Source organism: Marmota marmota, unplaced genomic scaffold, assembly GCF_001458135.2.
Source record: "Marmota marmota marmota unplaced genomic scaffold, marMar, whole genome shotgun sequence".
Taxonomy (NCBI): domain Eukaryota; kingdom Metazoa; phylum Chordata; class Mammalia; order Rodentia; family Sciuridae; genus Marmota; species Marmota marmota.
The window spans coordinates 6122150-6136180 of record NW_026000169.1 but is presented as its reverse complement, the minus strand read 5'-3'; the positions used below and the strand labels follow the sequence as shown (position 1 = coordinate 6136180).

The 14031-nt window shown below is 32.8% G+C and overlaps 1 protein-coding gene across 1 annotated transcript; it reads left to right on the top strand.

The window, feature by feature from the left end:
* The first annotated feature begins 275 nt into the window (after positions 1 to 275).
* On the top strand, positions 276 to 9668 carry Rergl (RERG like). The gene is made up of 5 exons (XM_015498301.2): positions 276 to 381; positions 1539 to 1595; positions 5032 to 5105; positions 5857 to 6005; positions 8608 to 9668. Exons 1-5 carry the CDS (start codon positions 303 to 305, stop codon positions 8888 to 8890), a joined length of 642 nt encoding a protein of 213 aa, XP_015353787.1. The 5' UTR covers positions 276 to 302; the 3' UTR covers positions 8891 to 9668.
* The last annotated feature ends 4363 nt before the right edge of the window (positions 9669 to 14031 follow it).

Genomic DNA, 14031 nt, shown 5'->3' with positions numbered 1-14031 from the left:
TTCCAAATGAAAGATCATTTTTGGGGGTCCTAGGAGAAGGTAGATGCCAGATTCACAAAATGGAGGGTTGGGAGCTAAGCTTATGTTAAAAATACATAGCTATCGCTATCATAAAACTTAGTCTCAAAATAGTAACTCCAACTTTTAAAAAAGGGAATATGTTGAGAACTACTGAAGGAAAACATTTTTTAAAGTTATAATTAGATGATAGGAATATGGGGCGGAGTTGTTCTTAGAGAAATAAGAGCAGCAATAAAAAGGAATTATGCTTGGCTTGAGTCAGCATAGTTCCAGAACACTAGATGGATCAGAAAGAGCAGAAAGGCAAGATGAATGAAGTTAAGCTTTCTGTCTTGGGTGGTGAAGGCACCGGCAAGTCTGGTGAGTGGGGATGCCTTCTGTGGTATGAGGTAGAGTGCAAAATGAGAAACACTGACATGTTCAATAAGAACATTATATAAAATAACTTTAGATAAATAATGACTTATTTAATCTGTGGGATGATACACACATTATTATTTGCAGGATTTTTTAATGCTATAGATGAGTAATTTTATATTTATAAATAATGTAGTCAGATGTAGCAAAATAAATGTTTGACATATTAATTAGTGTCTGCTTCTCTTGATGTTTGAAATTCATAGGGATTCATCATTCCTCTTACTTCTAACTCCAGTATACCTGCCCCTTCACCAATAGATTAGCCCCATAGCTAAGCAATGGCTTTGAAAAAACCCTTCTCTGAAACTAAGGGTGGAAAGAGATGCATAGAGACACATGGGTTGTGTTTAAAATGCAGCCTTGTTGATGTGAAAGGACTTGGGAGGGACATGGCCTTGTGGAGAACCTGAAACTAAGCTACATGTGCCTTATTTTTGGAAGCCCTGGTTTGATTTTATTTTGCTTTGCTTTGGTTTTACCTGTATTTGAATGGCAACCAGTATGTCCCTCACAGATCCACATAAGCCTAATGAAGTGGCCAAACTCAGAAGCTGAGATGTGATAAACAGATACCAGAAATGGTTTTGCTATTTCCAGGATTTAAAAATCCTACATCCTTAAACAACTGCAAATGCTTGATAATGTCCTTATCACTATTTTTAAAGCCTTTTTAAATGTTTTTCTATTTATAATTATACCTAAAGGTGTGGTCATTGTGATGTGTTTACACTTACATATAGTACCTTGGAGCCAGATTTAATTTGATAGAGAAAATAAAGAATGCAATAGTCTAACATTTCAAATATAATGAGATGTGTTTGTATTATAAAATATGGGTTGCCTTATGTGTTTTCTTCATGAATTAACTACAGTGTTTAAATATATAGTGCTCTAAGATTTTATTTTTCTATTTTCATAATGTTATGTTTGTACTATGCAAACATTATTGACACATTTAGATTAGAATTTAGTAAGATTTTAAGTTCTTCAAAAATGCATGACAATTTTTGAGGTCAAAGATAAAATTTTAGTACACATATAAATTATCTGTATCTAAAAATGTAACAATCCTTAACCTAGCTTTTTTTTTTTTTCAGCCCTTACTGTAAGGTTTCTTACTAAGCGATTCATTGGAGAATATGCTTCGAATTTTGGTAAGGCACTACTAAAGACTTCTTATCTTAAAATGTCAACATCATAAATATTCCCCAATTAGAGAAGCATTTTGGTAGAATTTACCACTTTTATATTTATTAATCAATTTATTAATTAACAGATTTTTGTAAGAAATGCCAGAATAGGTACTCGAATTGAATATCCTTTAATGATAAAAATTCACCCAATTTGATAATGAATTAGAAAGTCAGTTCATTTCGAAGTCTAGAACTAGACAAAATATTAGATTTGGGATCCTCTTCCCAAATAGTGTATGAATATTTTTTTGTAAAATATAGAATGTTTAAATAAATCATCATTTGTTACAAGAGCCAATTGAAACTAAAAAAAAACAAGTACCTACAAAATAAAGCATACTGCTATTTAAAAGTCAGGTATAAACAATAGAAAAGTCATGCCTTGTTTAAAAATCATATTATTTTCTACATTATTTACAAATTTCAGAAAAGTTCTAAAACAGAGATAGGAGGGCATCTTAGTATACTTTCAGGATCCTTGCACTAACTCTAATTTTGTGTAATTTTGATCAGAATTAGCATAACACATGGGGTATATCATGGCACAAAAAGTGAGGAATTTTACCCCAATTGAGTAATTTTTGTCCAGCAATCCATCAATATAATGGTGTTAATATCTTATTTTATCAAAGGTAGAGATTAATTTTTTAACAACAGTGATAATTGTAATAAATATGAGGTATAAGAGAAAGAGCAATATATTTTTCATTCAAAATTATTTATGTAGAGTAAGAAAAGTTAAAGATTTAAAGTGTGTAATTCACCAAGAAACAAATAAACGTTGAACATTTATTCCTAAAGTGGCACTGTTAGAGTATTTCACAAAATAACTTGGAAGTACTGTGTTGTGCACATGTATCCAACACAGTATTTCAGTCTGTATGACATTGTGAACATTTTACGGCAAGTGCTTGAAAACTGATTATAGAAAGAAGAAGTATACAAAAAGAGAAATTTCCAGTGTTTCATTTCTGAGGGTGACAAAATCAGCTCACAAAGGTCAACAGCCCACAAGGTAGGACTCAGGCATGAGAAAAGGCTCCAAAACTAAAAATGAATCTAAACATAAATAAAAGAATACAATATCCAAATAACAATACCAGCAATAACAAAACCCTTCACCTTAATGTCTTCTACAATCTAGTTACATAAACAAATGAAATGTTTACACATTTCTGACTGTTACATCTCAATGAAAATTACAAGACCTGGAGACATTTTGAAAAGATAAGCAAGTGATCCAAAGGTCACCCACTCTCTGAGAACAAGCTAGCAAGAACAGCTTCATCCTGTAAATGAAGGCCAGAAGGGGAAAAAATATATATATTTTTTAAACCAAGAGTTGATGACTCTTGTCAGCAGTTTTTGAGATTTGAGATTGGATTTTTAAAATGTCTCCAAGGAGATTTTATGGTTTATAGTCAATAGTAAATCTATGAAGTTTAAAATAAACTCTGAAAATAATTTAAGATTTGATGAAACTATAATAAATTTTATTAAATTTAACTTGGAAGGATTAAAAAAGTTAGACTTAATTCTCTGAGGAGACTTCCCAGATATCTGCTATAGCTTTGTACTATGGGTTACAGAATATTTGCCAGCATAAATTATAATTTTGTGTCAGTATTACATTATTTTGTAAAAAAAAAAAAGTAGGTCTTTTATCAAAGTGGTTGTGGAAATTAATTAATTCATTAAATTATTATTCATGTACCATAGACTCTTTCAGGTAGACAGGAGACAGCAGTAAATAAAAATGACAAATAGCTAATCCCTCATGGAGTTTATAATCCTGACAGAAGGGTCTGTTAATCCTGGCAAAAGAAAAAATTAAAAATAAATTATGTCATGATGACAAATGCTATGAAGAAAAAAAAAAGAGAGAAGCACTCATATTGTACATAGCTATTTAAAATAAGATGGTCATCACAGATCTTTCTGAGAAAATGATATTGAAACACAAACACAGTAAATGGAACCATGAAGTTATCTGGGGTTTATATTTTAGTCAGAAGAAAGAATAATTAACGAAGTTCTAAGGAAGGATGTTTCTGAAAAAAATCTGAAGAATGGTATGAAGCTTAGTGCCAATCAAATGGAGAGAATGTAAAATAAACAAAGAGAGGTTCTGAAGTTATAGAGGTAATGGGGATTTAGATAATGAGGAATATTCTTAGGTGTTTTAAAAATTTTGTTTTAACCCTAGTGAGATGGGAAGTAATCAAAGCAATTTGATTAGCTAAGTATCTGCTCTGACTAGAAGGTTCATTTTTGTTTCTGTATTGAGAATTAACTAGGGACAGGAAGGGATTGGGGGACTGGAAGAAGATAGGTAAATTAGGACATTCTGTAATAATCTAGGTAAGAGGTAATGGTGATTTAGAGGGTTAGCAGTGGAGATAGTGAGATGCAGATAAATTAAAAATATATTTTGAAGGTAGAATAAAATGAATTTTTAATAGAATGGATATAAACACAAGAAAAAGAATCATGGAAGATCTTATAGCTTTTTATCTGAAAAGTTGGATTTATGGGTATAGCATTTAGCAAAATGGAAATCTGGGGAAGATGCAGTCTTTGCAGAAATATCAGGGGTTCAGTTTAAGTGTGTTGTGGGTGAGATGTCTACCAGGCCTGGACATGTCAAATAACAAGTGGTTCAGGGATATTCTTGGTTCAGAGAAATATGGACTGTAGATATAGGCTGAGTTAATAGTGGATAATTGGCATGTTCAGGCATGTAGTTGGTCGAGATTGGCAAAGCAGGATAGATAGAAAAGAGTACCATGAACTGGGGAATTAAGTTTGGAGGTGGGAGGAAAATCAGAAGTTTAAGATGGAGTAACAGAGAATAAATAAAACAGAAGAGTATGTATAGTTGAAGGCCATGTGAAGAAAATATTTTAAGGAGATAGGAGTGACCAACTACATTATTGCTACTAGTAAGGCAGATGAGATGAAGACATAGAACTGACCATTGAGTTTTGAAATATTCAAGTTAGAAAAAAATAAGCATGTTTATAAGATGTTGTTAATGAAATACTAGAGAGAAAAAAAGTCATGATACGGGAAGACAGAATTACTGAAGCTGTGTTTTTAAGCAGCTGAGAGGAAGTCATGAGTATTTGAGGGTAAACGGAATGTCCATAGTGGGAACACAAATAATTCATCGACTGGAAGGCAAGCAGGTAAACAGACATGGGGTGAATTTCATGTGTAAGTAACATACTTGAGTAAATACAGCATGGACATGGTTTGAGTCACCAGCAGGGAAGAAAAGGTACTGTTCTGTTCCACTAAAATAGGGCTGGTTGAATTTGACAGACTGTGATCAGGTTAGTGGACCTTTAATTCTGGAGTTTTTCCATGCCAACAATGCCTATATATTATTTTGCAGAGTCTATCTATAATAAGCATTTGTGTTTGGAAGGGAAGCAACTGAATCTGGAAATATATGACCCTTGTTCTCAAGTAAGTCAAGCAAAATCCTATTTTTTCCCTTGTTTTAATTATGACTTGAAGTTTTGATAAAGGTGTGTGAAACATTATCAGTGTTATAATGAAGTTTCTTCTCAGTTTTAATTACTAAAATGTTAAGAGATTACTTTATGTGTTATAAATTCCATTTTCTGGCTTCTCTAAAAACTTATGTCAAAAAATTAACACATCACATATATCTTTAAAATAGAAATACTAGGTTTCATTCATAACATATTTCTGTCAGGTCATATAGTAGCTGTCAATTTTGTGGCTTGTCAATTCAATTACTATTTTCACTGAGTTGTATTTGTAAGTAGCCTGGTTTAAATGAGTACAAGTAAGATACATTTTGAGTACAAACCTCTTTGACCATTCAAAATACTAAATAGTTAAAATAGGATTATATAAATGAGAAAAGGAGTCAAAGGAATATTAAGAAAGAAATAACTGTCAGTTGTCTATGGTTTCAAAACAACTCCATGGGACATATTTTTAGGGGGTAAGTAAAAATTGCTTTAAATATATTTAGCTAAACTTTACCAATTTTATGGAATTTTCATTCACTTTTAATCAAAGAAAGAGAAATAAGAAAGAAATACACAAAGAAAATACATTTTAGAGAATATCAATTTGGGGCTTTATTGAAGTCTCTTTCAGGTGAAATGGGTCTGCATCAATTAACTAGATTATAAAGTACCAGTGTTTGATTCCAACACTTTCAATGCACTTGCTTTACTTTCAGTTGCAGAAAGCAAAATTCTCTCTCACAAGTAAACTTCATTGGGCAGATGGGTTTGTTATTGTGTATGACATCAGTGACAGATCTTCCTTTGCTTTTGCAAAAGCCCTTATCTACAGAATTCGGGAGCCACAAGCTAGTCATTGCAAAAGGTAAGGTATTTCGTTCTCTTCTCCTTTCTTTTGAGTAAATCATCATATGGCTGTAAGCATCATTAGGAAGAATTTAATACAGCCTTCCAATTATGAAATTTAACAACCCTGAACAATTCACCTTCCCATTCCACAGGAGTTACACGTGTAGTAAAAGGAATAAGATGAGAATGCTTTATATCCAGGCTGACATAAACAGTTACTTGCCCTGAGTAAATGGCTATTTTACAAGACAGCTTCTATTGTTAACATGACACTCACTTGCAAAATAATGGTCCTCTGTACACAACAGAGTTCCCTTTTCAACCTTTCCTTTTCATTTTCACACACAAAAAAATGTTAAGGATACTAAATAAATCCAGATTTATTACATTTGGCATCCTGTGAAACCCAATTCCTAGTTATTGGGTTGTTCCATCTTTCACAGCAAAAATAGACTGAATAATCAAAGCATTTTCAAATTCTAAATATGAGAAAGCAGTTTTCTCCATTTCATCTTCTAAAATAAAGAGCTGGCCAACAATTCTCCATTGTTAATTATCTTGACACACAGAACTATGAAGGAAGAGATAACTTGTCCTTAAACAATTATTGTGTTGGTAGATAAAAGCTTTAAGCATCTAAGTATTCCATGTTAGTTATTCCTATTTTTTATTGTAAAATTTAGCCTTTTTCATTTGAGGTCTTTATGTTTAACGTGTGGATGTAAGTATTCTCTGTGCTCTTAGCCAGTTTTGCCGGTAGAGTCCAAAATAATGTTCTAATATGGTAAGTATAAAAAGTACAATATTATTACTGTAAATTGGTAAAAGTGTTTTATATATCTACTTTAACTGCCCACTAGCAAGGAAACCATGGGCCAGTAATTGATAAAGGGCATATCCCTAGAGCTAATTCATGTACATTCTGCTTTCCATTTGATTTACCTTCGGTAAACCACTTCAATCTCAAGAGCTCATTTATCTGATCTTACAGCTGATGATAGCATAGTAGGAGCAGAGGATGTGATTTTACTCAGGTGCCTCATAGCCCTGATTTCCTATAACATTACTGACTTTTTAGAATTCAGGCATTTATTTTCTTATATTTTTGCATTAATGACATAGGTAGGGTAAAACAATAAAGTTCTTTTTATATCCTTTCAAAGCAAAATAATCAGTCAAGAATACTTAAAATCACATTTAATATATAAAAACCTATTTTGACATTTTTACAGCAATCTTGTCAATTTATTGACTAAACTATTCCTGGAGTATTTCCAGTTCTTGATCTGAAGAAAGGCCAGGAGAGTAAAATATGGAACTCTTGTAAAATTACCTCTGATATTCATGATTCATCATTCAGAATACTTTCAACTACCTTTCCTCATTTTATCCTTTACAATCATTTTGTGTATTTGACTGAAGACAATATTAATACCCCTTAAAGGCCACCACAAACAGAGCATCTTTCCTCACTGCCTACAGGCATATGAATGAACCCAACTTCAGTGGATTCTGGTGTCTATAATTAGAGGCCGTCCATGTTTACACATTTCTTTCTTATGCCACTTTAAAGCTAGAAGTTTCACTGTATTTTTCACCAAACTCTTTATTTGTATTATTTCACCATTACAAAGTAGAGCTATTGTATTTGTAGAAGATATTTTATCTTAACAAGAACCATTTTTCAAATGTAAAGTTGTATTTATTTGTAAGTTACCCATTGTCAATAGAGCATAAGGAAGATACATGAGAGTAAAAATTTTTCTAGAGCACGTTATAATGTAACTAACAAATAAAAGCAGCAGTGATTACTGATTAACTTTTGCTTAAGAAAACATCCAACTTAACTGTTCAATTCCAGTAACTATATAAGTAGAGATATTTGTTCATTCTCCTCTTGCAAATAATAATGGACATAAAAAATAATAGTAAGCATCTTTTATTGCCTGGAACTGTGCTAGGTATTTTTATATACATCATTTCATTTAATCTGTGTGAGAAATCTCTGTGATGAGGACTATTTTACTGTTTTTTACATAGAAAGAAACCAAAACTGGGAAAGATACCAATAATACCTAGTTAGTAATCAGATTCAGCACTCAAGAATGGGTTTATGTTACTTCAAATCCTCAGCTTTAAGGGCATTGTTGCTTTTGTGTTGTTTACTACATTCTATCTAAAGCAATTCTTGTAAGTAGATGGTGACACATATTTTACTGCATAACCAATTATTTATGCCAATTGTTTTTTGCAAAAAAAGTGGAATGTGACCATTGTGTGAAGCTTTTAAGAACATGCTGATAATATTTTAAAAAAATCACTTATTACTAAATTGGTTTTGGTGCAAAATTAGTATGCATGGAAGGCTTGTCAATATGTTAATGCATGGAGATGATTATGTGGTGAAATACTATACGTGTCACCATATCCACATGTGACCATAAACATATATACACAATAGTATATATGTATATGTATGTGTATATATATATATATATATATATATATATATATATATATATATATACTTTGACTCTTCTTTGACTCATATGAACCTTCCTGTTATAAAAAAGAGTTATTGAAACAATTTTGCCAAAAATTGCATGTCTGTATTTCAGAGCTGTGGAACAGGCAGTGCTTTTGGTTGGCAACAAGCAAGACCTCTGTCATGTGCGTGAGGTTGGCTGGGAAGAAGGACAAAAGCTGGCACTGGATAACCGATGCCAATTCTGTGAACTGTCTGCAGCAGAGCAGTCTCTGGAAGTAGAAATGATGTTCATCAGAATTATCAAGGATATTCTTACAAACTTCAAGCTCAAAGAAAAGAGAAGATCCAGTGGATCTAAGTCAATGGCCAAACTGATCAATAATGTATTTGGAAAGAGAAGAAAGTCTGTTTAGCAGCCATATAATCCTAGGGGATTTATTATGTCAGAGTTTCAAACATTCACATGGTAATTAAACCTATCTGTTGTTTGCTTTTTTTGTTGGGGTGTTGGTACCAGAGATTGAACTCAGGGGCACCTGGCCACTGACCCACATCCCCAGCCCTATATTGTATTGTATTTAGACAGAGTGTCACTGAGTTGCTTAGCACCTGTCTTTTGCTGAGGCTGGCTTTGAACTCCAGATCCTCCTGCCTCAGCCTCCTGAGCCACTGGGATTACAGGTGTCACCAAGCCTAGCCATTGTTTGTAATCTTTAGAAAAAAAATTTGTCTGAGATATGAAATGATTGAACGTGAACCAACCTGCATTTTCAAATGTGTAGTTTGCTTTTGGTTGATTGTATGCAGTTCTTGCTGCTTCACACATAACCTTTCATTTGTTGAACAAAAAAGGACTCACTGCAATCTACTGGTAGATTGTTATCCATGGTGCCTTGCCAAGTCAACTCTGCTCATGTAATTTTATTAAGCTACCATCCCATAGTCTGTGGTTTAACTTTAACTTATTTATTTCTTTGAAATAAATGAGCAATTATCTTCATAGAGTTAATATAAGGTTTGACTTATCAATTTGTTTAAGTTCTCCATCTATTTAACAGAAATGCATGGATTTACTTTAGAAATGTCTTTACAATATTATAGTGACCTACATGACATTTTATGTATTTAGATTAAAATATAACTTAAGGCTTAAGATGTTAAATTCTTAATAAATATTTTATGGTTGGTCTGATGGTGAAACTGTCTGCCTTTTTCTGTTGCATGCTTAACAAGTTCCCATCTTAACAAGGGAATTTCTCACTGTAGCTAAGATCCTTTTTAGATTAAAAAAAATATTTTTGTTTATTTATAAACTCATGTATGATAGTGTAAAACAAGTAAAAACTTGTTGGTGAATATATAACCCTGAAGGCTTTGTTGGCTTGAAAAAATGTTTTTGCATTAGATTTTGGGCCTTATTTGATTACTTTAATTACCTTCACCTTTCAATTATTTACCCCTAATATGTGATATTGATAGCAATATCACTGCTACTGCCCTTGCTTAGTTTTCCCACTTGATATCTCTCAAATTAAGGCTGTCATCCTAACTTTGGCCAAGTGCTGAGAATGAAGGTTAGGTCTCAGACAAGTTAAAAATGGTACTACAAGCAATGGTGCACACCCACTTGTTTAATAAATACCAGGAGGAACCTGGGGAAGATGGAAGATGATCTTGCATAGAGGGTAGTAGATAGGACAGAGGAAATCATAACATAGACGATCAAGCTATATAGAAGAAAATTCATTGACATGGGCTTATTCACCATGAGTCATAATTCAACATTTTAGGAAGGACACCTAGAGCTGTTCCATACAGCTTTGCTGTTCCTTAACAATCTGATACTGTTTTTTAAATCTGATACTGTTGTTATCCTGAAGGAAAATGTAGTGGAAAAAGAGAATCCTGTGGAAATAAGCAACACAGGTTCTGAATGTTTATAAAGATGGCAGGGACTGGTTAGAAATATTGATGTAGACTGGATCCAAAACACACCATTTGATTATTTTCACTGGAAGAATTCAAGCGAACTTTCTTTATTTGGGGAGTAAGGGTTGTACTGGTAAGGGGGTACAGACAACTGTGGGAACCAGGTGACTGCTTTATGGGTCTGAGTAAAGAGTAGATCAGTGTGGTTGTTCTCCATCAGTGGAGGCTACCATTGAACTGTGCTTCTCAATATCAATGCAGATTCTAGAATCTCCGAACAGCATAATCTGGATGTCTAGATTTAATCTGTTCCCAATTATCCACCCATCTAGTTCCCCAAACAAAATAACTGTGGTTGACTCCATTTCTGATACTGGCTGGCTCCATATTTAGAAGTGATGTACTCACTGATCTTGAATGAAAGGCTACATTGTGAACCCATGCATTGTTTTCATTTGTATCACCATGGTCAATATTCTCATGTGTACATTATATGAGCACAGAAATAGCCAAGAAAAAAAGATAGATTGATATCTTCTGGCCATGTCATCCTGTCTATCTGGTTAAGTGATTTATCCTTGGTAAATTGCTCTCTGGTGAGCATTACATTATATACAAATATCTGTGTATTTTATGTCCTTTCTGAGTGATCTGTTCATAGGCCTTTTTCTTAGACCTTCTTATCACTGATCATCCAGTTTTACCTCTGACCAACTGGCAAAACAATTAATGATTGCCTGGAAATCAGTGTACTACATGTACTTTCCTAATAAGCAAGGTGAACGACAAAATGTGCTTCTTGAAATTCTGCCAACTGATATAATTTCCTTCTGCTGATGAGTGTCATGGTTACCTCTGTGTAGGACCATAATGAGGAACAGTCCTCTTTTGGCTGGCACTAAAGTATTGAGTGAAGGTGAGAAAAACTCCCTGTGATCTAGGGATATTCATTACTATGTGAATGAAACATAAATGTCTATTGTGTAGTTATCCTTGCAAATTCAAGGAGAATATTTTTAGCCAACTATATAAATAGAAATTTTAAGTTTCAATATTGACACTATATAAATATATACTCATAGATATACACTATTTTGATACTATATATGCAAAAGTTAGGATAGGAAGTTATATTTCTTTCATTGTTTTGTTCTTATTTTCTGGATACTCTCATTTTTAGAGATCTGGCCTTCATTCCTTTGATCATTTTTTTAAGTTAAAATTTATTTGGGTATTTTTCGCCTTAAAAAATAACATATTTATCCCCATTACATTTAGGAACTCTAATGTTCAAAAAGTATTCAGTTTCTTTAATAGATTAATTAATGCATTTTTATCTGTGATGACTCAGAGTAAAAAATTTCTTTGTTATATATAATACTTTTATTTTTGCACTTAGAAATTTTATTTATTATACTCTATTTTTTTATCAAGATAACCTGCAATGACACACCTCATTACGAGGAGGCTACAGAAAGAACAGTAGTAAGAACAAGAATGGATATTTTCAGAGTGTTTTGTAATGCAATAACTTTAGAAATAAATAGTTGAGGTGCTGGGGATATAGCTCAATGGCAGAGCATTTGCCTAGCCTGCACAAGGCCCTTTGATGATGTGACATCATCAAAATATGTGATGGTAGCACAGTTTTTTTTTGTGTGTGTAATTTCGCAAATCAAAACATCGTTTCAACCTTCCCATTCCTGCCACTAGCTTAATTATTGATCCATCTTATGGATTCTCTTTTGATAAATGGGACAAAGTGAAAGTGTATCACTTATGAAGCCAGATTAGAAAAGGAGATATAGTGTCCCTCATTTTCTTCTCCCTTAGGATTCTACTTTGGAAGCCATGTGTCAACATGTGTGAATCTTGCTACCCTAAAGGCACCAGCTGGAGATACCACATAGAATCGGTGATCATTTAACCCAATAGAGGTATGAGTAAACCTTCTGATGATTCCAAGTTCCAATCTTTGGGCTACTTCAGCTGCTAGATAGTAGATGAAGCAGAGATGAGTTATCTCCTCCCCACCCACCCCACCTGAATCTCATCCCAGTGATAGATTTGTGTTAATGAAATGTATCATGATTATTTTAGATTTGTTGCCTGGCAATACATTACCAGAACAGATAATTCATTAAAATCCTCAGCAACTAAGCCAATATAAAAATATAAAATGTTTCACTTTTTTTTTTGCTAGAGAAAAACAGGATGAAAAAAGGAATCCTCCAAACAGATTCAAAATTGTCTAAAACATGAGGTTGTTTGAGTATCTGTTTCCTTGTGAATACAATTCACTTGTAAAGCAAATTGCAAAACTTTAAAAGTAATAAGTTACATTTTTCCGAAGTGAGCAAATAACATACCTATCTACAGAAAAACAAATACATCAACGTTAGCTCAGAGAATGTTGTAGGTTGAGGGTAGAAAATGTGTCCATAAATCTCAGAGAAAGTTGAGCTGTATCACTAGGCTTGGAATTGCCTGTGCTGTTCTAGTAAAAAAGATGCTGTCATTCACTTTGGATGAGCTTCAGTGAGATAACACATAATGAGGGGTGACAGCTTAGGATGGGAATGCCAAAGGGGAGGGGATTTTTAAAATGGTTTTGATTTAATACAAGGCATGCACTATTAATAAAGAGGTTGAATGATACCTGTATGTTTTATAGGTTTATAAATTGGCTGTAGTAAAATATTTTACATCTTAGATCACTAGGTATTGTTTCAGCTTATTATGGGAGATATCTATCTAGAGTTGACTGAATTGTATTAATCTGAACCTAGTTTAATGATGCCTTAACATTTTTATGGGGAAATTTAATGTTTGCAATATCCATGTTCCTTATTTGAGAGCGTGACTTATAGGTTTCTCATCTTCCTTAAATTATAAAATCCTTCAGCTAATAAAGGAAAATGATTATAGTTTGCAAAAAAGGCAAAGTCATTTAACAATCCATATAACTGTCTATTGTAGGGCTTTGCATAATAATTGTAATTTAGCTATTAGGGATTCTAAAGGCAGTTATCAGTCATACTCTACAATTCTAGAGGAATCATGCAAAGCCCAAATTATTTAAAGTATTTTAAAATCCCCAAAAAAGTATACCATAAATTTGAAATATACTCTATGGTGACAAGCTATTATTTTATAGGAAAAGAAAAAGTTCATCATAATTTTCAAATGTATAAACCACTGAAAAGATTATTTTTCTTCCTTTTCAGATACAGATATGACACAAGCTGTTTTTTTAAAATAATAGAATTGTATTCTAAGTTAGGAGTCTGTGGATTATAAAATATCAGTGTCAAAGTGAAAATGACCAACAAGTTATTAATCCTGGAACAGCTAGGGCATAAATAATTAAGAAAAAAACAGGAAAAAATAAAGAGTAAGAGATGCAAACAATTGATATTATATGAAAGTTTAACTAAGAGTTGCCTTTACAACTTTTAGACCATTTTAGACACTCAAGGTAAGTATTTAACCACCAGACAAATGAAAACTCTTTGAAACACTTATGTAAAATTTGGCTGTAGTTTTTTCAGCTCTAGGTTTATTTACAAGGTATCCAAATCTTTAGGTTTGAAAATTTTTGAAGTATTTCTCCACACAAATACAA